The sequence below is a fragment of the Pelophylax lessonae genome (genome assembly GCF_965119305.1).
Source record: "Pelophylax lessonae genome assembly, chromosome: 13".
NCBI lineage: Eukaryota > Metazoa > Chordata > Amphibia > Anura > Ranidae > Pelophylax > Pelophylax lessonae.
Window position 1 is genome coordinate 341249 of NC_138780.1, and position 25581 is coordinate 366829.

General features: G+C 48.2%; 1 protein-coding gene across 1 annotated transcript in view; it reads left to right on the forward strand.

The window, feature by feature from the left end:
- Nucleotides 1-3133: 3133 nt before the first annotated feature.
- The window catches only part of ARHGAP30 (Rho GTPase activating protein 30), a 38659-nt gene continuing 16211 nt past the window's right edge, over nt 3134-25581 (forward strand). Inside the window, exons 1-8 of the mRNA XM_082275532.1 lie at nt 3134-3468; nt 10254-10356; nt 10437-10581; nt 18958-19040; nt 19504-19611; nt 19830-19957; nt 21325-21484; nt 24228-24328. Coding sequence (XP_082131658.1) covers nt 3363-3468; nt 10254-10356; nt 10437-10581; nt 18958-19040; nt 19504-19611; nt 19830-19957; nt 21325-21484; nt 24228-24328 — 934 coding nt within the window. The 5' untranslated portion in view covers nt 3134-3362. The remainder of the gene's footprint in view (nt 3469-10253; nt 10357-10436; nt 10582-18957; nt 19041-19503; nt 19612-19829; nt 19958-21324; nt 21485-24227; nt 24329-25581) is intronic.

Genomic DNA, 25581 nt, shown 5'->3' on the forward strand with positions numbered 1-25581 from the left:
CCTAACTGTGACCGTATCCCTAATTCTAACCCTAACCGTGACCCTAACCCTAACCGTAACCCTAATTCTAACCCTAACCGTAACCCTAATTCTAACCCTAACTGTGACCGTAACCCTAATTCTAACCCTAACCCTAACTGGTGACCCTAACCGTAACCCTAATTCTAACCCTAACTGTGACCGTAACCCTAATTCTAACCCTAACCCTAACTGTGACCGTAACCCTAATTCTAACCCTAACCATGACCGTAACCCTAATTCTAACCCTAACCTTGACCTTAACCCTAACCCTAACTGTGACCGTAACCCTAATTCTAACCCTAACCGTGACCGTAACCCTAATTCTAACCCTAACTGTGACCGTAACCCTAATTCTAACCCTAACCCTAATTCTAACCCTAACCGTGACTGTAACCCTAATTCTAACCCTAACCGTAACCCTAATTCTAACCCTAACCAAGACAGTAACCCTAATTCTAACCCTAACTGTGACCGTAACCCTAATTCTAACCCTAACCCTGACCGTAACCCTAATTCTAACCCTAACTGTGACCGTAACCCTAATTCTAACCCTAACCGTGACCGTAACCCTAATTCTAACCCTAACTGTGACCGTAACCCTAATTCTAACCCTAACCAAGACCGTAACCCTAATTCTAACCCTAACTGTGACCGTAACCCTAATTCTAACCCTAACCCTAATTCTAACCCTAACTGTGACCGTAACCCTAATTCTAACCCTAACCGTGACCGTAACCCTAATTCTAACCCTAACTGTGGCCGTAACCCTAATTCTAACTCTAACCGTGACCGTAACCCTAATTCTAACCCTAACTGTAACCCTAATTCTAACCCTAACCGTGACCCTAACCCTAATCGTGACCGTAACCCTAATTCTAACCGTAACCCTAATTCTAACCCTAACTGTGACCGTAACCCTAATTCTAACCCTAACTGTGACCGTAGCCCTAATTCTAACCCTAACTGTGACCGTAACCCTAATTCTAACCGTGACCGTAACCCTAATTCTAACCCTAACTGTGACCGTAACCCTAATTCTAACCCTAACCGTGACCCTAACCGTAACCCTAATTCTAACCCTAACCGTAACCCTAATTCTAACCCTAACTGTGACCGTAACCCTAATTCTAACCCTTCCCTGACCGTAACCCTAATTCTAACCCTTACCGTGACCGTAACCCTAATTCTAACCCTAACTGTGGCCGAAACCCTAATTCTAACCCTAACTGTGACCGTAACCCTAATTCTAACCCTAACCGTGACCGTAACCCTAATTCTAATCCTAACTGTGACCGTAACCCTAATTCTAACCCTAACCGTGACCGTAACCCTAACTGTGGCCGTAACCCTAATTCTAACCCTAACTGTGACCGTAACCCTAATTCTAACCCTAACCGCAACCCTAATTCTAATCCTAACTGTGACCGTAACCCTAATTCTAACCCTAACCGTAACCCTAATTCTAACCCTAACAGTGACCGTAACCCTAATTCTAACCCTAACCGTGACCCTAACCCTAATTCTAACCCTAATTCTAATCCTAACTGTGACCGTAACCCTAATTCTAACCCTAACCCTAATTCTAACCCTAACCAAGACTGTAACCCTAATTCTAACCCTAACTGTGACCGTAACCCTAATTCTAACCCTGACCGTAACCCTAATTCTAACCCTAACTGTGACCGTAACCCTAATTCTAACCCTAACCATGACCGTAACCCTAATTCTAACCCTAACTGTGACCGTAACCCTAATTCTAACCCTAACCCTAATTCTAACCCTAACCGTAACCCTAACTGTGACCGTAACCCTAATTCTAACCCTAACCGTGACCCTAACCCTAATTCTTACCCTAACCGTGACCGTAACCCTAATTCTAACCCTAACTGTGACCGTAACCCTAATTCTAACCCTAACCGTGACCCTAACCCTAACCGTGACCGTAACCCTAATACTAACCCTAGCGCCAACTCTCACCCAATCCTAACTCTAACCTTAACACTGACTTTTCTAATAAGGTCATTGATGATCATGACAGGGATGCCATTACTGACCCAACAAAGCCGTCACTCTAATTATTGCCATTATTGTACAGGATTCATAGTAAATAAAATAAAAATGCCATGTAAAGTCCATTGCACCCAAAAAAACACCAGAAACCTACCCACTGACACCAATGATGTCAAATTTTACAGGTTTATCCCAAATTTTGTCAGAATTGTGTCAGAGTGAAAGCCTTTATTTGGCTGGTTCTCGGCGTTTACGTGATGGCTCGCCCTCTCAGCAAGGGAATTTGGACTTCATATGAGATTCTTCCCCGAAGCTCAGCGAATGAGGTGAAACTTCACTTTACAAAGAGCACCCAATCAGGTGGAAGGAAATGAAATAAAAGCAGTTTTGTTTGAACATGATTGGATGACGGAAGTCAGCAGAGCTTCACCACATTCACAAAGCTCTGAAGGAAATCTCCTTGGAAAGTGAGGACCCCAGTAGGCGGAGCTCCACCTAAATCACATAGGGAGACCTCAGACATTATTGTAAATTCATATATAAACTATAATTATTGGAAATTAAACTTCCCAAAACTCCCTGCAGAAGAGGATTCCGGCTGGGTTCTAACATGTTTCAGTTACTGAGAGATGAAGGGGGAGGTGTTTAGAGACCGTAGACTAGAGGGGCTGGAGTTGGGGGCACAGGAAAGACCAGCATGACAATGCTCATCCATAGGTCAATGAGCAGCCTGGAGGTGGGTAGGTAAGGCAGGAAGCTGCTGAGGTGTCGGCACCCACTGGCTACGCAGCGCAGCAGGGTGTCGGCACCACCAGACTGGCTGCAAAGAGTTACGACATAGTGGTCGGCATGTATGCTCTTCAGTTGTGTACGTAGCTGATAGAATTTGTCTAAAGCTTCAAATCTTAATTTCCCAGCTGGAGGCCGTGATTGGCCATGTCAAGAGTTCTCTAACACAATGACAGGTGCTCAGGCTAGGAGTGGCTCTGCTCGATCTGTGAACATGTTCTGCGGTTTGGGTGATGCTCTAAACAGGATGTGGTTTTTGAGACACTAGCTCAAGCTTCCTCTAAACCTTCGACCAGAACATTCAGAGCAGAAATGGTGCAGGAGGAGTTAGTGCAATGCTCTTCACGTCAAGACTGGTAATCATTTCTGTAACACAACTGCTTCCTCTACCAGACCACTTCCTTTACACATCGAATTTCTCTTCTAATCTGCACAACGTCGGTGAGGAGCGCCGTGCTATCGCAGCAGCTGGAAGGTATGGGCCCATCCTGGTTGGTTTGGTGACTCCATCGGCCAAGGTCTGAAGTCTGAAGCCAGCCGCCATGTCACGAGCCATGAAGGCCAAGCAGAAGGTAAAGAAGAAGATAGTGAAGGACAAAGTCTTTGGGTGTGATTTGGTGGAGCATCTCCAACTCTCAGGCCACGAAGGTAAGTCACTCATTTGTAAGCTGGAAATGATGAGGATGACTCAGGATGAGGATGAGGATGAAGGAGAAGTATAGGGGATAGAAATAAAGAGGAAGGCTGTTTACTCACATATCTACTGGATGAAGAAACAAATCCAGACAACGCAGGCCCCAACCACTGCAAGCAGACATGACCTGAGCACCCAGACAATGTAGACCCCAACCACTGTGAGCAGACATGACCTGAGCACCCAGACAACGCAGGCCCCAACCACTGTGAGCAGACATGACCTGAGCACCCAGACAACGCAGGCCCCAACCACTGTGAGCAGACATGACCTGAGCACCCAGACAACGCAGGCCCCAACCACTGTGAGCAGACATGACCTGAGCACCCAGACAACGCAGGCCCCAACCACTGTAAGCAGACATGACCTGAGCACCCAGACAATGTAGACCCCAACCACTGTAAGCAGACATGACCTGAGCACCCAGACAACGCAGGACCCAACCACTGTGAGCAGACATGACCTGAGCACCCAGACAACGCAGGCCCCAACCACTGTGAGCAGACATGACCTGAGCACCCAGACAACGCAGGCCCCAACCACTGTAAGCAGACATGACCTGAGCACCCAGACAACGCAGGCCCCAACCACTGTGAGCAGACATGACCTGAGCACCCAGACAACGCAGGCCCCAACCACTGTGAGCAGACATGACCTGAGCACCCAGACAACGCAGGCCCCAACCACTGTAAGCAGACATGACCTGAGCACCCAGACAACGCAGGCCCCAACCACTGTGAGCAGACAAGGCGCGAGCACCCAGACAACGCAGGCCCCAACCACTGTGAGCAGACAAGGCGCGAGTACCCAGACAACACTGGCCCCAACCACATAGCTCCCTGTCGAGGGACTGATTTCGAGGGACTGTCCCTCATTCAGGAACAAAGTCCCTCTTTCCTCCTCTTTTTTCCCTCATTATAGTTGGATATAAAATTCACTTTTTATCTTTGAAAAAGTATTTCCCAGTGCTAAACCTTTCATCAAAATTCTAAATTGCTGCATTCAAAAACTTTAAAAGCCAGTATAAAGGGATAGTAGTGGTAAAAAAAGCACTTGTGGGTTTAACTAATCATTTGTGTGTATAATTCTCCTTTAAGGGGGCGTGACAATGCAGTTCCCAACTACTAAGAGCAGACAAGTCCTGAGCACCCAGACATTGCAGTCCCCAACTACTAAGAGCAGACAAGTCCTGAGCACCCAGACAATGCAGTCCCCAACCACTAAGAGCAGACAAGTCCTGAGCACCCAGACAATGCAGTCCCCAACTACTAAGAGCAGACAAGTCCTGAGCACCCAGACAATGCAGTCCCCAACCACTAAGAGCAGACAAGTCCTGAGCACCCAGACAATGCAGTCCCCAACCACTAAGAGCAGACAAGTCCTGAGCACCCAGACATTGCAGTCCCCAACTACTAAGAGCAGACAAGTCCTGAGCACCCAGACAATGCAGTCCCCAACCACTAAGAGCAGACAAGTCCTGAGCACCCAGACAATGCAGTCCCCAACCACTAAGAGCAGACAAGTCCTGAGCACCCACACAATGCAGTCCCCAACCACTAAGAGCAGACAAGGCCTGAGCACCCACACAATGCAGTCCCCAACTACTAAGAGCAGACAAGGCCTGAGCACCCAGACATTGCAGTCCCCAACACCTGAGACCAGACAAGTCCTGAGCACCCAGACAATGCAGTCCCCAACACCTGAGACCAGACAAGTCCTGAGCACCCAGACAATGCAGTTCCCAACTACTAAGAGCAGACAAGTCCTGAGCACCCAGACATTGCAGTCCCCAACTACTAAGAGCAGACAAGTCCTGAGCACCCAGACAATGCAGTCCCCAACTACTAAGAGCAGACAAGGCCTGAGCACCCAGACAATGCAGTCCCCAACACCTGAGACCAGACAAGTCCTGAGCACCCAGACAATGCAGTCCCCAACCACTAAGAGCAGACAAGTCCTGAGCACCCAGACAATGCAGTCCCCAACACCTGAGACCAGACAAGTCCTGAGCACCCAGACAATGCAGTCCCCAACCACTAAGAGCAGACAAGGCCTGAGCACCCAGACAATGCAGTTCCCAACTACTAAGAGCAGACAAGTCCTGAGCACCCAGACAATGCAGTCCCCAACTAATAAGAGCAGACAAGGCCTGAGCACCCAGACAATGCAGTCCCCAACATCTGAGAGCAGACAAGTCCTGAGCACCCAGACAATGCAGTCCCCAACTACTAAGAGCAGACAAGTCCTGAGCACCCAGACAATGCAGTCCCCAACTACTAAGAGCAGACAAGTCCTGAGCACCCAGACAATGCAGTCCCCAACTACTAAGAGCAGACAAGTCCTGAGCACCCAGACAATGCAGTCCCCAACCACTAAGAGCAGACAAGTCCTGAGCACCCAGACAATGCAGTCCCCAACCACTAAGAGCAGACAAGGCCAGAGCACCCAGACAATGCAGTCCCCAACCACTAAGAGCAGACAAGTCCTGAGCACCCAGACAATGCAGTCCCCAACCATTAAGAGCAGACAAGTCCTGAGCACCCAGACAATGCAGTCCCCAACCACTAAGAGCAGACAAGGCCTGAGCACCCAGACAATGCAGTCCCCAACATCTGAGAGCAGACAAGTCCTGAGCACCCAGACAATGCAGTCCCCAACATCTGAGAGCAGACAAGTCCTGAGCACCCAGACAATGCAGTCCCCAACTACTAAGAGCAGACAAGTCCTGAGCACCCAGACAATGCAGTCCCCAACCACTAAGAGCAGACAAGTCCTGAGCACCCAGACAATGCAGTCCCCAACTACTAAGAGCAGACACGTCCTGAGCACCCAGACAACGCAGTCCCCAACTACTAAGAGCAGACAAGTCCTGAGCACCCAGACAATGCAGTCCCCAACCACTAAGAGCAGACAAGTCCTGAGCACCCAGACAATGCAGTCCCCAACCACTAAGAGCAGACAAGGCCAGAGCACCCAGACAATGCAGTCCCCAACTACTAAGAGCAGACAAGTCCTGAGCACCCAGACAATGCAGTCCCCAACCACTAAGAGCAGACAAGGCCTGAGCACCCAGACAATGCAGTCCCCAACCACTAAGAGCAGACAAGGCCTGAGCACCCAGACAACGCAGTCCCCAACTACTAAGAGCAGACAAGTCCTGAGCACCCAGACAATGCAGTCCCCAACTACTAAGAGCAGACAAGTCCTGAGCACCCAGACAATGCAGTCCCCAACCACTAAGAGCAGACAAGTCCTGAGCACCCAGACAATGCAGTCCCCAACTACTAAGAGCAGACAAGTCCTGAGCACCCAGACAATGCAGTCCCCAACCACTAAGAGCAGACAAGGCCTGAGCACCCAGACATTGCAGGCCCCAACATCTGAGAGCAGACAAGGCGCAAGTACAAACACAAAGCACGCCCCAACCACTGTGAGCAGACATGACCTGAGCATCCAGACAACACAGGCCCCAATCACATACAAGGCTCTAGCATCCAGCAAGACAGGCCCCAATGATTGTGAGCTTTGCAGTTTCCCATTTTCGCCTTGGGCACTGGAGGACCTCGTCCTGGCACTGATGGAGGGTTGGAATCAGGTTTGGCGCCATGGAGCACCGAGGACCACCTTCTCTGCTTTGGACTGGAGGATGTATCTCAACCAAGTCTCATCTTTCATCGTTCTCAATTATACCTTCCAATATTTTATCACTTTCCATAATGTCTGTTAGAGGAAGGACGACAATCTCGCTCAGAGTTCTGTAGAGCTGGTAGGTCACAGGCTCTGCGGGGATCACAGTTACCCAGAAAAGCAAACAATGGGGTCATTGGCACCTGGAAGGGATGGCACTGGTCACAAATACCTGGAAATATAGACCATGGAATGACAGGTACCTGTAGGTGTAGACCATGGCATGACAGACACCTGAAAGTGTAGATCATGGGATGACAGGCAGCTGGAAGGGAAGTGTAAATCATGGGAAGACAGACACCTGGAAGTGTAGATCATGGGATGACAGGCAGCTGGAAGTGTAGACCATGGGATGACAGACACCTGGAAGTGTAGATCATGGGATGACAGACACCTGGAAGTGTAGATCATGGGATGACAGACACCTGGAAGTGTAGATCATGGAATAACAGACACCTGGAACTGTAGATCATGGGATGACAGACACCTGGAAATGTAGATCATGGGATGACAGACACCTGGAAATGTAGATCATGGGATGACAGACACCTGGAAATGTAGATCATGGGATGACAGACACCTGGAAATGTAGATCATGGGATGACAGGCACCCGAAAGTGTAGATCATGGGATGACAGGCACCTGGAAGTGTAGATCATGGGATGACAGACACCTGGAAGTGTAGATCATGGGATGACAGACACCTGGAAGTGTAGACCATGGAATAACAGACACCTGGAAGTGTAGATCATGGAATAACAGACACCTGGAACTGTAGATCATGGAATAACAGACACCTGGAACTGTAGATCATGGGATGACAGACACCTGGAAATGTAGATCATGGGATGACAGACACCTGGAAATGAAGATCATGGGATGACAGACACCTGGAAATGTAGATCATGGGATGACAGGCACCCGAAAGTGTAGATCATGGGATGACAGACACCTGGAAATGTAGATCATGGGATGACAGGCACCTAGAAATGTAGATCATGGGATGACAGGCACCCGAAAGTGTAGATCATGGGATGACAGGCACCTGGAAGTGTAGATCATGGGATGACAGACACCTGGAAATGTAGATCATGGGATGACAGGCACCTAAAAGTGTAGGTCATGGGACCACAGACAACTGGATTTCTAGACCATGGGATAACAGACGTAAAAAAATGGATAGATAGAGGACAGGTGACTGGAGGGAGCCCACCCCTCCTTTGCTGCCATTGTGCAATATGGTGGGTAAGTTGTGACTGGAAACTCTTTGGCTTTTTTGACATGCATTTGCCCTTCCAGTGCTCCTTGCTGTTAAGACCAGTTATAGGTGGGGGAAGTGCATGGAATGACAGACACCTTGAAGTGTAGGATCATGAGATTACAGACAACTGGAACTGTAGATCATGGAATGGCAGACACCTGGAAGTGTAGTCCATGGGATGACAGACACCTGGAAGTGTAGACCATAGGATGACAGACACCTTGAAGTGTAGGATCATGGGATGACAGACACCTGGAACTGTAGACCATGGGATGGCAGACACCTGGAAATGTAGATCATGTGATGACAGCCACCTAAAACTGTAGATCATGGGAAGACAGACACCTGGAACTGTAGACCATGTGATGGCAGACACCTGGAAGTGTAGACCATGGGATGACAGACACCTGGAAGTGTAGACCATGGGATGACAGACACCTGGAAGTGAAGATCATGGGATGACAGACACCTGGAAGTGTAGACCATGGGTTGGCAGACACCTGGAAGTGTAGATCATGGGATGACAGGCACCTGAAAGTGTAGATTATGGGATGACAGAATCCTGAAAGTGTAAATCATGGGATGACAGACACCTGAAAGAGTAAATCGTGGGATGACAGGCACCTGGAAGTGTAGATCATGGGATGACAGACACCTGGAAGTGTAGACCATGGGATGACAGACACCTGGAAGTGTAGATCATGGGATGACAGACACCTGAAAGTGTAGATCATGGGATGACAGACACCTGGAACTGTAGATCATGAGACGACAGACACCTGGAAGTGTAGGCCATGAGATGACAGACACCATGGGTTGACAGACACCTGGATGTGTAGACCATGGGATGGCAGACACTTGGAAATGTAGATCGTGGGATGACTGACACCATGGGATGACAGACACCTGGAAGTGTAGACCATGGGATGACAGACACCTGGAAGCGTAGACCTTGGGAGGACAGGCACCTGGATGTGTAGACCATGGGTTGGCAGACACCTGGAAGTGTAGATCATGGGATGACAGGCACCTGGAAGTGTAGATCATGGGATGACAGACACCTGGAAGTGTAGACCTTGGGAGGACAGGCACCTGGATGTGTAGACCATGGGATGGCAGACACCTGGAAGTGTAGATCATGGGATGACAGGCACCTGGAAGTGTAGATCATGGGATGACAGACACCTGGAAGTGTAGACCATGGGATGACAGACACCTGGAAGTGTAGACCTTGGGAGGACAGGCACCTGGATGTGTAGACCATAGGATGGCAGACACCTGGAAGTGTAGATCATGGGATGACAGGCACCTGGAAGTGTAGACCTTGGGAGGACAGGCACCTGGATGTGTAGACCATGGGATGGCAGACACCTGGAAGTGTAGATCATGAGATAACAGGCACCTGGAAGTGTAGATCATGAGATGACAGACACCTGGAAGTGTAGGCCATGAGATCACAGACATAATGGGTTTTACAGACACCTGGAACTGTAGACCATGGGATGGCAGGCACTTGGAACTGTAGACCATGGGATGACAGACACCTGGAAGTGTAGACCATGGGATGACTGACACCATGGGATGATAGACACCTGGAAGTGTAGACCATGGGATGACAGACACCTGGAACTGTAGACCTTGGGAGGACAGGCACCTGGAAGTGTAGACCTTGGGAGGACAGGCACCTGGAAGAGCCAGCAGTGGGGTCACAGGTCCTTGGAAGGGGCAGGATTTGGAGATTTCCACAAATTACAGTATAGATTTTTCCTGTACTGACGCGGTGCTGATCAGTTCCTCAGGTTCTGAAAAGCTGCACGGAATTCGTAGAAGAACACGGCATTGTGGACGGCATTTATCGGCTGTGTGGCATTTCCTCCAATGTACAGAAATTACGGTGAGTCCTGGGGATGGATGCTGGTCATGGGACATGCAATTTGGGTTTTATATCACATGACATCATGTGTTTTCCTACAGACAAGAGTTTGACTTAGAGCGAACTCCAGACCTAAATAAGAGTCCCTACCTACAAGACGTCCACTGCGTCAGCTCCCTGTGCAAGGCTTACTTTCGAGAACTGCCCAACCCTCTGCTCACCTACCAACTCTATGACAAGTTTGCTGTGAGTATCCAAACCCCTCCCAGATCTCCTACCATCACTACAATGCTCAATCATCAGGTCCCCCGAGAATGGAAATACTCATCATCACCGGAATCCCTTTGCCTTCCAGTGTCCTTACCTCCTAAATATTATTAATATTATTATTATACAGGATTTATATAGCGCCAACATTTTATGCAACGCTTTACAATAAATAGGGGGACAGCACAATTTACATTACAACACAGTTCAATGCAAAAGGAATAGGAGGGCCCTGCTCACGGAGCTTACAATCTAAAGGGAGGGGGAGGTGGTACAAAAGGTAGTGGCTGCGGGGGATGATCTGATGGAGGGGACTCAAGTACAGATCTTAGGTGGAGGTGGGGTAGGCTTCCCCCGAATAAGTGTGTTTTCAAGGATTGCCTAAAGGCAGACAGGGTAGGATCTGACCGGACATACTGGGGCAGGGTGTTCTAGAGCAGTGGTCCTCAACCCTGGTCCTCAGGGCACACTAACAGGCCAGGTTTGCAAGATAACTGAAATGCATCCCAGGTGATATAATTTCCTGCTCAGTGATTGCAGTACTCTAGTCTGCATCTCCCCAAGGTAATACCTAAAATCTGGCCTGTTAGTGGGCCCTGAGGACCGGAGTTGAGGACCACTGTTCTAGAGGATGGGAGAGGCTCTGGAGAAGTCCTGGAGGCGAGTGTGGGAGGAGGTAACAAGGGAGCTAGAGAGCAGGAGGTTCTGGGAGAGGACTATTTGGGCGATATCTGCAGATTTGACACTGTTGACCACCCGCTCCTTCTTAATAAACTCTGTTCCCTTGACCTCCATGATTCTGCTCTATCTTGGTTCTCCTCCTACCTATCGCAGCGCTCCTTCAGTGTTACCCACAACTCTACCTCCTCCTCCCCATTGCCCCTTTCTGTGGGGGTTCCCCAAGGCTCTGTTCTTGGACCCCTCCTCTTCTCAATCTACACCGCCTCCCTCGGTCACTTGATAACCACCCACGGTTTCCAATACCATCTCTACGCCGATGACACTCAAATCTATCTGTCTACCCCTCACCCCACTCCTTCAGTCTCCTTTCGCATTGCTAACTTACTTACTGACATCAACATGGATGTCGCACCACTTCCTCAAGCTAAATCTCTCTAAAACTGAGCTGGTAATTTTCCCCCCCTCAACGTGCCCCCCTCCATGACTTTTCCATCAAAACTATTTATGCAACCATCAATCCCTCCCCTCATGCCAGGGTACTCGGTGTAATCCTGGACTCTGACCGTCCTTTCAGCCCCAAATCCAATCATTGTCAAAAACTTGTAGACTTCACCTCCGCAACATCTCAAAAATTCCCCCCTTTTTAACAATGAAACCACCGAGCTACTCATTCACTCCCTTCTTATTTCTCGCCTTGACTACTGCAACTCCCTTCTCATAGGCCGACCACTACATAGGCTCCTCCCCTCTTCAGTCTATCATGAACGCTGCTGCCAGGCTTATCCACCTTACCAACCGCTCAGTGTCTGCCTCCCCTCTCTGCCAATCCCTACACTGACTCCTCCCCTCTCTGCCAATCCCTACACTGACTCCTCCCCTCTCTGCCAATCCCTACACTGGCTCCCGATTGCCCAGCGAATTAAATTCAAAATACTAACCACAACATACAAAGCCATTCACAACTCTGCCTGGAGCTACATCACCAATCTTGTCTCCAAATATCACCCAAACCGTCCTCTCCGCTCCTCTCAAGACCTCCTACTCTCAAGCTCCCTTGTCTCCTCCTCCCATGCTCATCTCCAGGATTTCTCCAGGGCCTCTCCCATCCTCTTGAAACTCTCTACCTCAACCTGTACGGCTATCTCCTACTCTAGCTGCTTTCAGGCGATCCCTGAAAACTCATCTCTTCAGGGAAGCCTATCACACCTCCAACTAATCTTCCATCAGCTCATTCCCTACTGTTACAACCTCTTGTACCACCTGCTCCACCCTTTTAGATTGTAAGCTTTTCTGAGCAGGGCCCTCTTAATCCTCTTGTATTTTGTTGTATTGTAACTGTATTGTCTCCCTCTAACATTGTAAAGCGCTGCATAAACTGCTGGCACTATAGAAATCCTGAATAATAATAATAATAATAATAATTAGGTTGGTGATGTAGCTGGGGGTGATGTTATGTATGGCCTTGTAAGTTGTGGTTACTATTTTAAATTTTATATGATGGGGGGAGGGGAAGCCAGCGAAGAGATTAGCAGAGAGGGGAAGCAGTCACGGATGGGTTAGTAAGGTGTATTAATCTGGCAGCAGCATTCATGATAAACTTAAGGGGGGATAGCCTGTGTAAAGGTAGGCCAGTGAGGAGGGAGTGGCAGTAGTCAAGGTGGGAAATAACCAAGGGGTGAATACGTTGTTTTGTGGTGTCGTTAGTTAGGAAGGGGTGAATTCTGGAGATCTTACAGAGGTTAAAGGGGCAAGATTTAGCCAGTGATTGGATGTGGGGGCTGAAGGAGAGCTCAGAGTCTAGGATTACACCCATAACCCCCGGCATATGTGGAAGGACCAATGGTTGTGCCGTTGATCTCAATGGTAAAGTCATGTGGAGGGAATCAGGGAGGAGAAAATATTACAAGCTCAGTCTTAGAAAGAGTTTGAGGAAGTGGTGTGACATCCATGCTGATATGTCACTCAGTAATTGAGACGGTGAGTTGAGGAGTCAAGAGATAGATCTGGGTGTCCTCAGCATAAAGGTGGTAACGGAAGCCATGGGAGGTTATCAACTGGACCAGGGAAGAGGTATAGAGAGAGAATAGGGGGGTCTCTAGGACAGAGCCTTGGAGTAACCCAACATAAAGAGGAAGAGGAGCGAGGGGGTGTTGTCGTATGTGACTCTGAAAGTGCGCTGAGATAGGTAGAAGGAGAACCAGGAAAGAGCAGAGTCATAAAGGCCAAGGGAGTAGAGTTTATTGAGGAGGAGTGGGTGGTCATCTGTGTTAAAGGCCGCAGAAAGGTCTAAGAGTATGATTATGGAGTAATAGCCATTGGTTTTGGCATTTAGCAGGTCATTGGTGAGTTTTAGTGGGACAGTTTCTGTCGAATGTTGTGGACGGAAGCCGGACTGTAGGGGATCGAGAAGGTTGTTGTCAGTGATGCAGCAACTCATACGTTTGTGGACAAGGCGTTCAAGAAGCTTGGAGGCAAATGGGAGCAGGGAAATTGGTTTTACATTTTCCAGACAGGTGGGGGTCTAGTGAGAGTTTTTAAGTATGGGGGTAACCAATGCATGTTTGAACGGTGAGGGAAAGGTGCCAGAAGAGAGCCAGAGGTTGAAGATGTGGGTTAGAGAGTTTAGGATAGAGCAGGAGGGTGTTCGCAGTAGTTGCGAGCGGACAGGGTCCAGGGGGACAGGTAGTGAGGTGGGCTGTGGAAAGGAGTTTGGTAACTTCATCAGTGGTAACAGGGTTGAAGAAGGAAAATGTTGAGTTTGGAGTTGGACATGAGGTGTTGGTTGGTGGAGGAAGATGGACGCAGGATATCTCATCACGAATTGTGTTGATTTTGTTTTTTAAGTGATGGGCAATTTCCTGGGCAGTAAGCAAGTTAGTGGGTGGAGGCAGTGGTGGGTGGAGTAAGGAATAAAGGGTAGAGAAGAGTTGACGAGGTTTGGATGTTTGATGAGAGTGGTGTAGTAGGTTTGTTTAGCGGAGTGGAGGAAGGAGTTATATTTGAGAAGGGCAGATTTGTAGAGGGTGAAGTCTTGTAGGGATTTCATTTTTCACCACACTTGCTCAAGAGCAAGGCTGCATTTCTTGAGACTTCTGGTGTCATCTGTTTGCCAGGGTTGTAGCCGGGAAGGCCTGGTTCTACGTGTAGAAAGGGGGGCGAGTGTGTCCAGGGAGGATGAGAGTATGTTGTTGTAGACAGAAGTGGCCAGGTCTGGGCAGGATAGGGGTGCAATTTTGTCATAAAGGCAGTCAGTAGCAGAATGGAGATGGGAGGTGGCGCAGGTTCCTGCTGCTAAATGTTTGCAGGTTGGCGGCATGGGAGGTAGAAGACAGAGAGAGTGTGAAGCTTATAAGGTTGTGATCGGAGAGAAGAAAAGGGGTGTTATAGAGGTGGAGGGGAGTGAAGAGGAGGGAGAATGCAAGGTCAAGAGTGTTGCCATTGGAGTGAGTGGTGGTTTGTGTCCATTCTGTTAGGTTGAAAGAGGAGGTTAAATTGAGTAGTTGCGAAGTGGCTAAGGTGTTAGTATTGATTGGAATGTTAAGGACAACGAGAATGATGGCAAAGTATTTCTGAGGGGAGAAAGTAGGGTAGCCATGGGGACAAGTCATCAAGAAAACGTGATACTGTGCCGGGGACAAACTGGGGGGGGGGAAAGGCGAATGAAGTGTACTTCAAAGGAGCAGAGGGAAAGAGAGGGAAGTGTAGGAAGAACCTGGAAGGAGCTTTGTTGGGAGAGGAGAAGTCCAACTCCGCCTCCTTTTTATCCACTGGATCTAGGTGAGTGAGTGCAGAGGAGACCACCATGGAAGAGGGCAGCTGGAGAGGCAGTGTCGGATTCCTGGAGCCAGGTTTCGGTGATAGCAAGTAGATTGAGAGATTTGGAGAGAAAAAGGTAATTGACAGATGCAAGTTTGTTAGAGACTGAGCGGGCATTCCAGAGGGCACACAAAAGGGGGGGCTGACTCTTGGAATCAAGAGGATTGAGATAAAAGTGTGGAAGTTATAACTACTGTCATACACAGTAGACTGCAAATTCTGGGGGGTAAGAGTTGGCTGGGGGAGGGACAGGGTTTGGGTCGATATTCCTAGAAGTTAGGAGTAGTAGAAGGGTGAGGGCTGTAAGGTGGGAGTGGGAATTGTATGAGGGCAGGTGCTGCAGTGAAGTGGAAGAGGTGGCATTGTGTGGGCTCCGAATGAGCAGGAGGTGATAAGTGCAGTAATTTCGAGAGGGAAAAAGTGAGGGGGATATGTACAGGTTGTGGGGTGGAGAGGGGGGTAAAGAGATGAAAGTTTGAGGAGAGTGGATGTTATTGCAAAGATGAAGAGTAGTATGAGCATGTTGGAGGGTGGAGAGAGGGGGGAAAGAAGGCAGAGGGAAAGAGAAAAGATGAAGTGTAGTTTTAAGAGAACTTGGCGTCTAATGTTTGTACTTGCCTTTAAAGTAGTGCCGTATTGAAAGTGCCAGGCACTTAACGCCGTAGTGGCACTTTATCCAAGAAGTGGCCAGCCTTTCCCTCACAAGCCGTCCCGAGAGTTAAACTGAATTTATCCCGGAATGGGGTTGGGGAGGTTAACAATTATTTAATTAAGAGATAATAAAAAAGGCACATGGTGAAATTGTGGGGTTTTTTTTGCCCTAAAGAAATTGCTAAGCAAGAGGGAGACAGCAGATAAGACTTGGTGTTTGATCTTGGCCAAAGCACCATAATAAAAAGTAAGTGTAACTTTACCAGACAAGTAGACACAGCAGTTTTAAAGTCTTAGCAAAGCGGTAGTTGATATTGGTCATGCAATATAGCCCAGTGTTTCAGAGAAGAGTTTAAGCCGTGGTTACCGATGGTTACAGCAGGCAGCAGTGGATTGCAGACAGGCAGAGTCCGAGTCTGTGTGACTGCAGCTGTTGTGTTCCCAGGGTTTAGCTCCACCCTATATGATCCTGCTATAGCTCTATCCACACACATTAAAGCCCCACCCACACACACTGGAGCACAGAATCATGTAACTAGAGGCTGCAGCCCCAAAGCCCTAAATCTGGCCATCATGGATTACGTAACCTTTGAATGAAAGTGAGTTGAACAGACTTCATGACTAGCACAGCTGCGGCATTTCCGCATATCCTCAATGTGCACAGATTGGGGGTTCCTTATGGTCTCTGCTTCTACTCCTCCCCAACCACCCGCAGTCTCCAGCATTGGCTCCCCTGTTGCGTTGTCATTAATGGGGATGGGGACCCTGATCTAAGGAGAACCATTCATTTATAAAACTGATTTTCAGCCAGTGAATATTTATAAAATATGCCATGTGGGACTTATACTGAAAAGTCGGGGAGCCCCTGGTCTAGAGCAGCCATTCTCAGCCAGGGTTCCTCCAGATATTTCTGGGGTTTCCTTACGTTTTAGCTGATTGTTCTCCCATTCGACATAGTTCCGAGGCTGATACCACTTGGTGGAACTAGAGGCATGACACTGGTGACCATTCTCAGGCCTGTTGATAGGGCAGTACAGCTAGCCCTCTTGTACTGGGCTCGGAACCCATCATTTTAAAGGGGGGCCGGGCACCTGCCAAGGTAGGGACGGCTATACTGCCTATATTGCTGACACCAACACTCGTGTGGCTCCCCCTGCAGTGCTGTCGGCTTCTTCTCTCCCTCCTATTGGGGATCTATTCAAGTATCTGTGTCCCCTGCTGTCCAGACACGCCTGTGTGTCCCCTTTCACCCTCCTCCCTGGGTTTGCAGGGAGGAGGTAATTAGGGGATTGGAGGACCTAATTAAGAGGAGTGATTGAAAGTGCTTAGTTTATTCTCTCAGGAGAAGAGATGCCTGAGAGGGGACATGATAGCGATTTACAAATACCTCAATGGTGATCTCAGCATAGGGAAAAACTATTTAGTATCAAGAGTGTAAGAGGACACAAGGCCACACAATGAGATTAGAGGAGAGGCGGTATAACTTTAAGTTGCGTAAGGGGTTCTGCACTGTCAGGGCTGTAAGAATGTGGAACTCTCTTCCACAATTGGTGGTAGCTGTGGGGAGTATGGCTACTTTTAAAAGACTCTTGGATGTACATCTCACAGATCACAACATTCAGGGTTATGGGAAATGATCAGCCACTGACACACACACACTGTACAGGTTGAACTGGATGGACTGTTGTCTTTATTCAACCTCAACTACAATGTAACTCAATATTGAACCCTACGGACTGAGACTGGGATGCCATTAAAGTTCATGTGTGTGTAAAGGCGTCCCAATACTTTTGGTAATATAGTGTATAGCCTATGAGTCCCAAGACGTCATTCACACACAGGGCTTTATTTATTAACTCAATAGAGTTTTATCTTTAGCAGGAACTTTGTTGTGTTTCTAATAAGAATTTTAATGTATATTTCGTTAAAATATCATTTGATTTCGAGGAAGGGGGGGTGGGGGTGTTGGACCTGCCAGGTAAGCTGTATGGGTCCCAGTGACTTCAGAAGCCATGGCCATTCTAGCGGTCGATCTGTGTGTACCCAGACTAAAAGGTGCTTCCTCCCACTGACTTCTGATGAAGAGTTTGTAGCTGGATTCCCTGAAAATTACTTCAAGGGTTCCTCTAGGGCAGGTATCTCCAAACGTTCTACACAAAGGGCCATTTTACTGTCATTCAGACTTTAGGGGGGCCGGACTAGGGCCAATGGCGGTATAAAATGTTCTGGCATGCAGTGGGGGGACTAGTGCCCAATCGTTGATGTCAATGGAAGGAATCTTGCCACATCATTGGTGTCATTGGAAGGAATTGTCCCCTGTGATTGGCGTTAATGAAATGAATTGTGCCCCATTGTTGGTGTCATTGGAAGGAATTGTGCCCTATGATTGGCGTCAATGAAATGAACTGTGCCCCATTGTTGGTGTCATTGGAAGGAATTGTCCCCTATGATTGGCATAAATGAAATGAATTGTGCCCCATTGTCGGTGTCAATTGAAGGAATTGTGCCCCATTTTTGGTGTCAATGGAAGGAACTGTGCCCTTTTGATGGTGTTAATGGGAGGAATAGCACCCCATTGTTGGTGTCAGTGGGAGGAATAGCGCCCCATTGTTGGTGTCAGTGGGAGGAATTATGCCCCATTGTTGGTGTCAGTGGGAGGAATTATGCCCCATTGTTGGTGTCAGTGGGAGGAATTATGCCCCATTGTTGGTGTCAGTGGGAGGAATAGCGCCCCATTGTTGGTGTCAGTGGGAGGAATTATGCCCCATTGTTGGTGTCAGTGGGAGGAATTATGCCCCATTGTTGGTGTCAGTGGGAGGAATTATGCCCCATTGTTGGTGTCAGTGGGAGGAATTATGCCCCATTGTTGGTTTCAGTGGGAGGAATTATGCCCCATTGTTGGTGTCAGTGGGAGGAATTATGCCCCATTGTTGGTGTCAGTGGGAGGAATTATGCCCCATTGTTGGTGTCAGTGGATGGAATAGTGCTCCAAGGGCCAGATAAAGGCAAGCAAAGGGCTGCACCTGACCCCAGGGCGGCAGTTTGGAGACCCCTGCTCTAGGGTAAGGAGGATGAGAAAGGCTAATTTAAAGGAACTCTCCTGATAAACCTCCAGGAGGGAAGAAGAATAGGTGTCATCACTTGTACCCATGAAATGTAGACATTTATGCCTGTGGATTAAATGTAACCTTCTTCCTCCTACTAAAGGACGCGGTGGCCATACAACTGGAAGAACAACGTTTAATAAAGATCAGAGATGTGTTGAAGGAGCTTCCTCTTCCCCATTACAGGTACAGTCCCAGTCTTACCAGTACATTGTCTCCCTGACCTCCATCTTAAATCAATAGAAAAGTTCCATTACTAAGACGGGTTCGTCTATATCTACAACATTCCGATCTCAAATGTGCGGCAATTTATGTATTAATGATTGACACAAGCAATTGCTGCCCGGATGGATTGCTATGTGAGGACATTGTCCAGGGATGGCATCTGCTTGGTCTGCTTTGGTTGGGTTACACCACTGATTATCATTGTTTTCAGAGGAACCCGCTAAAGAAAAGCTTCTACTAAACTAAGAGCCATCATCTGCAGCTCCAAGATATCCATAAACCCTCATCTAGGGAGGGATCAGTACCGAAAATGTAACTTTTCAGTGACAAAGCATGATGGGACTTGTGGGCACTAAGTTCTTCTCTATGTATTCCCTTCCTTCACCCTCCTCTTATTAAATTCATTATTATTTGTATCTAACAGGACTCTGGAGTATCTCATGAAACACCTGATTCATGTGGCTTCATTCAGCGCTGAAACTAACATGCATGCCAGGAACCTGGCCATCGTCTGGGCACCCAATCTTCTAAGGTAAGAAGCCGATGTGCAGCTCACCCTCCATGATTCCATAGTGGTTCTTCCTGCACCAGCTCTACATTCAGGAATCGCTTCCATATTCTGGGAAAATATACTGTAAAATGGAAAGAAAGGTCAACAGCCATACATCGAAAAAAAGGTTGCACTATCAGAAAGAATGTTATTCCATATAGAATTGGATGATTCATCTAATGATTGGCATTACTGTGCAGGTCCAAGGACATCGAGTCATCGGGGTTTAATGGCACGGCAGCATTCATGGAGGTCCGAGTACAGTCTATTGTGGTGGAATTTATTCTGACCCACGTGGAGCAGTTGTTTGGAAATGGCTCAGCTGATGGTGAGTATATATAATATATACATGGTCATGTCATTGTTCACTTTTCAGATTTTTCACCAATGATGTGAGAATATTGGGACATTCAGAAACCTCTAGATCAGGGTTCTCCTATTTTTTTTTTAAAACAATGGGCCAGTTTATTGTCCTTCAGACTTTAGGAGAGCCAGTGGAGGACTATGCCTAGTGGGAGCAGAAAATGCCTCGGGCTTGGTAGTGAGTGGGAGTAACAATTTACATAGCGTCTGTGGTCAATAGGAGGAGGAATAATGCCCCTTCATTGGTGTCAGTGGGAGGAATAGTGCCCCATCATTGGTGTCAGTGGGAGGAATAGTGCCCCATCATTGGTGTCAGTGGGAAGAATAGTGCCTCATCATTGGTGTCAGTGGGAAGAATAATGCCCCATCATTGGTGTCAGTGGGAAGAATAGTGCCCCATCATTGGTGTCCGTGGGAGGAATAGTATCCCATCATTGGTGTCAGTGGCAGGAATAGTGCCCCATCATTGGTGTCAGTGGGAAGAATAGTGCCCCATCATTGGTGTCAGTGGGAAGAATAGTGCCCCATCATTGGTGTCAGTGGGAGGAATAGTGCCCCATCATTGGTGTCAGTGGAAGGAATAGTGTCCCATCATTGGTGTCAGTGGGAGGAACAGAGTCCCATCATTGGTGTCAGTGAGAGGAATAGTGCCCCATCATTGGTGTCAGTAGGAGGAATAGTACCCCATCATTGGTATCAGTGGGAGGAATAGTGTCCCATCATTGGTGTCAGTGGGAGGAATAGTGCCCCATCATTGGTGTCAGTGGGAGGAATAGTGTCCCATCATTGGTGTCAGTGGGAGATATACTGCCCCATCATTGGTGTTAGTGGGAGGAATAGTGCCCCATCATTGGTCTCAGTGGGAGATATACTGCCCCATCATTGGTGTTAGTGGGAGGAATAGTGCCCCATCATTGGTGTCAGAGGGAGGAATTGTGTCCAATTGTTTGTATTAGAGTATTAGTGGGAGAAATAGTGTTCCAATGTTTATATCAGTGGAAGGAAGTATGGCCGATCATTGGTGTCAGTGGACAGAATATGCCCCACTGTTGTTGTCAATGAGAGGAATTTTTCCCCACTGTTGGTGTCAGTGGAAAGAATGGTGCCTTATCATTGGTGTCAGTGGGAGGAAATAATGCCTTGAATTAATGGGAGGAATAGTTCCCCAAGGGCTGCATAAAGGCAAGCAAAGGGCTGCATTCAGGTTGGAGAGCACTGCTGTAGATGATAAAGTCCCTGAGATCACCGCTGCAATGTGTTGTCTCCCTCCCTTCACCTCGGCCCATGCTCTGCACTTGTATGTGAAATGATAAATGTTGTGTTTGTTACCAGGAAACCTGAACAGCCCCTCAGCTATGATGAACTGGTCAACGTGTGTTCCCGAGGACTATTATCGCTCTTTATCATACAACCTACCAAGCATGTTGAACCACGGTGATGGTCCTCCCCAGATACGACCGTACCACACAATCATTGAGTTCTCAGATCATAAGTAAGTCACTATTCCAAATCTCTGACCACGGTCTCGTTAAGCATAATCTAGCCCCTTATATACCACAACATAAGCTGTACCAGCTGCCTTCCGCTCACCGTTCCTCATTACATTCCTACAACATACAATCCTATCACTTCCCAGCCTCTTGGCTAAGATCAGTGTAGTATGTGTTCTTACCAGTGTCCAGTAGGGGTGCTATGCTGTCCTTCTGGCCTTTTGGTAAGAAGGGCTGTAAAGTATCTCTGTTGGTGTGATGGGGACTCTGAAGGCTAGTACTGGCTGGAACAGAAATAAGGGCATCCACGGAATATGGGGCACGGGAGTAATTTCCTTAGGAAGACTGGATGGGCCCAGTGTCTCCTGATTTGAATGTGTTGAAAGGCACAAGGTCACAGTAGTAACGTTTTTTATGCACCTGGCCTCTTTGGGCCAGGCCTTTTGGCAATTTTTGGTACTAGACCTCGGGGCCTAGCCTATGAACAGGCACTATCTATTCTTGTTTTGCTTTTCTTACTTTGCACTTTTGTCTGTGTATTTTTTCATTGGATGGAAGATGTGAGTCCACTACTCCCTTCGGAGCTGCTTGAAGCGGATTTCCTTAGGGTTACCCATAGAAACAACTTATCGATTCTTAGTGCTTTAAGTGTTTGGCTCAGTCAGGAAACAGTCCGGGTGATTTGGTTTTTGTTGTTTTTATTTTAGAACTTGGGATGGGAGAAGGGATGAGTGGGATACTCCAACTGGATGAACTATGCACAACTTGAGGACTTCTAGCTATGTTGAATGCGGCAAGACCGCTGCTTCACCTTGCCACTGTAGTGAAGAACTTGATAAGTGAACTGTATAGTAAATTACTCTTCAGGGCCCCGCTTGGCCCCCTCTTTACCCTTACTCTTCAGGGTTATACTTGGCACCCCCTTTACTCTTACTCTTCAGGGTTATACTTGGCACCCCCTTTACCCATACTCTTCAGGGCTATACTTGACACCCCCTTTACCCTTACTCTTCAGGGTTATACTTGACACCCCCTTTACTCTTACTCTTCAGGGTTATACTTGGCACCCCCTTTACCCATACTCTTCAGGGTTATACTTGGCACCCCCTTTACCCTTACTCTTCAGGGCTATACTTGACACCCCCTTTACCCTTACTCTTCAGGGTTATACTTGGCACCCCCTTTACTCTTACTCTTCAGGGTTATACTTGGCACCCCCTTTACCCTTACTCTTCAGGGCCCCGCTTGGCACCCCCTTTACCCTTACTCTTCAGGGTTATACTTGGCACCCCCTTTACTCTTACTCTTCAGGGTTATACTTGACACCCCCTTTACCCTTACTCTTCAGGGTTATACTTGGCACCCCCTTTACCCTTACTCTTCAGGGCCCCGCTTGGCACCCCCTTTACCCTTACTCTTCAGGGTTATACTTGGCACCCCCTTTACTCTTACTCTTCAGGGTTATACTTGGTACCCCCTTTATTCTTGCTAACTGTATGAGCTGACCTTCTATCCTCTGACTTCACTGGAGTGGTCCCCCTTCCTTAGCAGACCCCTTGGCAAGCCCCCTGGTACTCACGGACACTGTTTTTCCCAGATGACTCTGCCAGTAGCTCCACTGTCAGCTTTCTGGGATCCTTCAGGCTCAGTTCCACACCTGGCTCACCAGGCCGGATGCCTGTGACCACCTTTCTCAGACAACAGGAGGAGAGACAGCCGTCACCCTCCTCCTGGGACTCTGCTTTCCCCCAAGGAGTCCTGTTACATGTGCACTTGGCTTTTATGGTCAATCCCAGGATGCACTGCAGTGGTGCCCTCCCACTGGGACTGCCACAAAAGCACGTTTGCCACTGGCCAGGTTTCCTCCACTGTCCAACAGGCTCCCCTATTGGATACAGCGGGGACACTCCCTCAGACCAAGTGACTCACACCTGGACACATGTAACAGGCATAACTAACAGATTAGGCTCCCCTGATAAGCAGATGGAGCATAACAATGCTTTTAACCTATCTAGGAGGGTGCCACACCAGGCATTCCTTCCAAATAATATGTAAACCACTCTATGGGATAGGTTTTGCTCCAATACACATATATGGATGATAATCCTGTTGATGAAATGTTGTGCAGACTGAAGGGCTCTGGTGCTCTGTTTCTATGCTTGGCTTCTAAAGGAAGGTTCAAGATGCCATGCTTGTGCATCAAACCATATAATCAACATGTAACAAAAACAAGATGGCGGCAGCCACAAGTCTGAGCAACCAGCTACAACACAACACTTAACAATGAGAACTGGCACACTACAACACAACACTTAACAATGAGAACTTAGGTGAGCTCAGCCTGTACGTCTCCTGGACAATACCAATAGTAGAGCCAGCACTGGGCACTCCTGGTACATGTCTGTATCTCGGGAAGTACAGGGGTGCCTCACGTCCCATTGCCAATTACTGTCATAATACATAGAACCTCATTAACTTCCCATCAACAAACATCACTGCTCCCACCATCGGGGCTTCCATTATCTTCCCCAGGCCTCCATCATAAAGAATCACAGAGGGTTTCCGCATGCATGGTCCTCTCACATCTACACGGTTTTCACTGAAAATCATCACTTTGCATAGAGAATGTCCAGCAAGCGACCTATCCAATCCATGCTAAAGGTGTCCATAGAACCACCAACCACTCACTATGACCATTACCTTTCTATGTTACCACAACAATAATGATATTTCTACTGTTTGCAGGAGAAAAGGCTCATTAAAAGCCAAGAAATGGAAATCCATCTTCAACCTCGGCCGATCAAATAACGACTCCAAGCGCAAGTCAACAAAGCAGGATGAAAAAGGTTTGGCTCCTCCTTCTTTGCTTTTTATATCATATATTTAATTTCTAAATAAGGTAATGATGAAGATTTGTAGGAAATGTGAGGAATATCTGATTGATGACCTCCAGTCCAATGATGAAATACCATAACTCTTAGTGTATTAATATACAAGCACAGGCCTATGGCCCCCCCGGTATGGACTCCTCATTCTTAGATTGCACAGAAGACAGCCCCCCCCCCGGTATGGACTCCTCATTCTTAGATTGCACAGAGCCCCCCCCGGTATGGACTCCTCATTCTTAGATTGCACAGAGCCCTCCCCCCCCACCCCGGTATGGACTCCTCATTCTTAGATTGCACAGAGCCCTCCCCCCCCCCACCCCGGTATGGACTCCTCATTCTTAGATTGCACAGAGCCCCCCCCCCCCCGGTATGGACTCCTCATTCTTAGATTGCACAGAGCCCCCCCCCCCGGTATGGACTCCTCATTCTTAGATTGCACAGAGCCCCCCCCCCCCGGTATGGACTCCTCATTCTTAGATTGCACAGAAGACAGCCCCCCCGGTATGGACTCCTCATTCTTGGATTGCACAGAGCCCTCCCCCCCCCCGGTATGGACTCCTCATTCTTAGATTGCACAGAAGACAGCCCCCCCCCCCCCGGTATGGACTCCTCATTCTTAGATTGCACAGAGCCCTCCCACTAGGAAATCCTATTACAAAGAGCAATGGAACATTTCTACAACTCAGTCCTGCAACCGTTTCACCTCAACGTGGATTTCATCACTCAGAAAACATTTGGCACTGACTGCTCATGAATATCTTCCATCCAAACTCCTGTCCTACAGACTCACACTCATCCCACCAGTCTGAACCCCTACACCACCAAACCTAACACCTACCCCACCAGTCTGAACCCCTACACCACCAAACCTAACACCTACCCCACCAGTCTGAACCCCTACACCACCAAACCTAACACCTACCCCACCAGTCTGAACCCCTACACCACCAAACCTAACACCTACCCCACCAGCCTGAACCCCTACACCACCAAACCTAACACCTACCCCACCAGTCTGAACCCCTGTGCCACCAAACCTAACACCTACCCCACCAGCCTGAACCCCTGCACCACCAAACCGAACACCTACCCCACCAGTCTGAACCCCTGCACCACCAAACCGAACACCTACCCCAACAGTCTGAACCCCTACACCACCAAACCTAACACCTACCCCAACAGTCTGAACCCCTGTGGCATCAAACTTAACA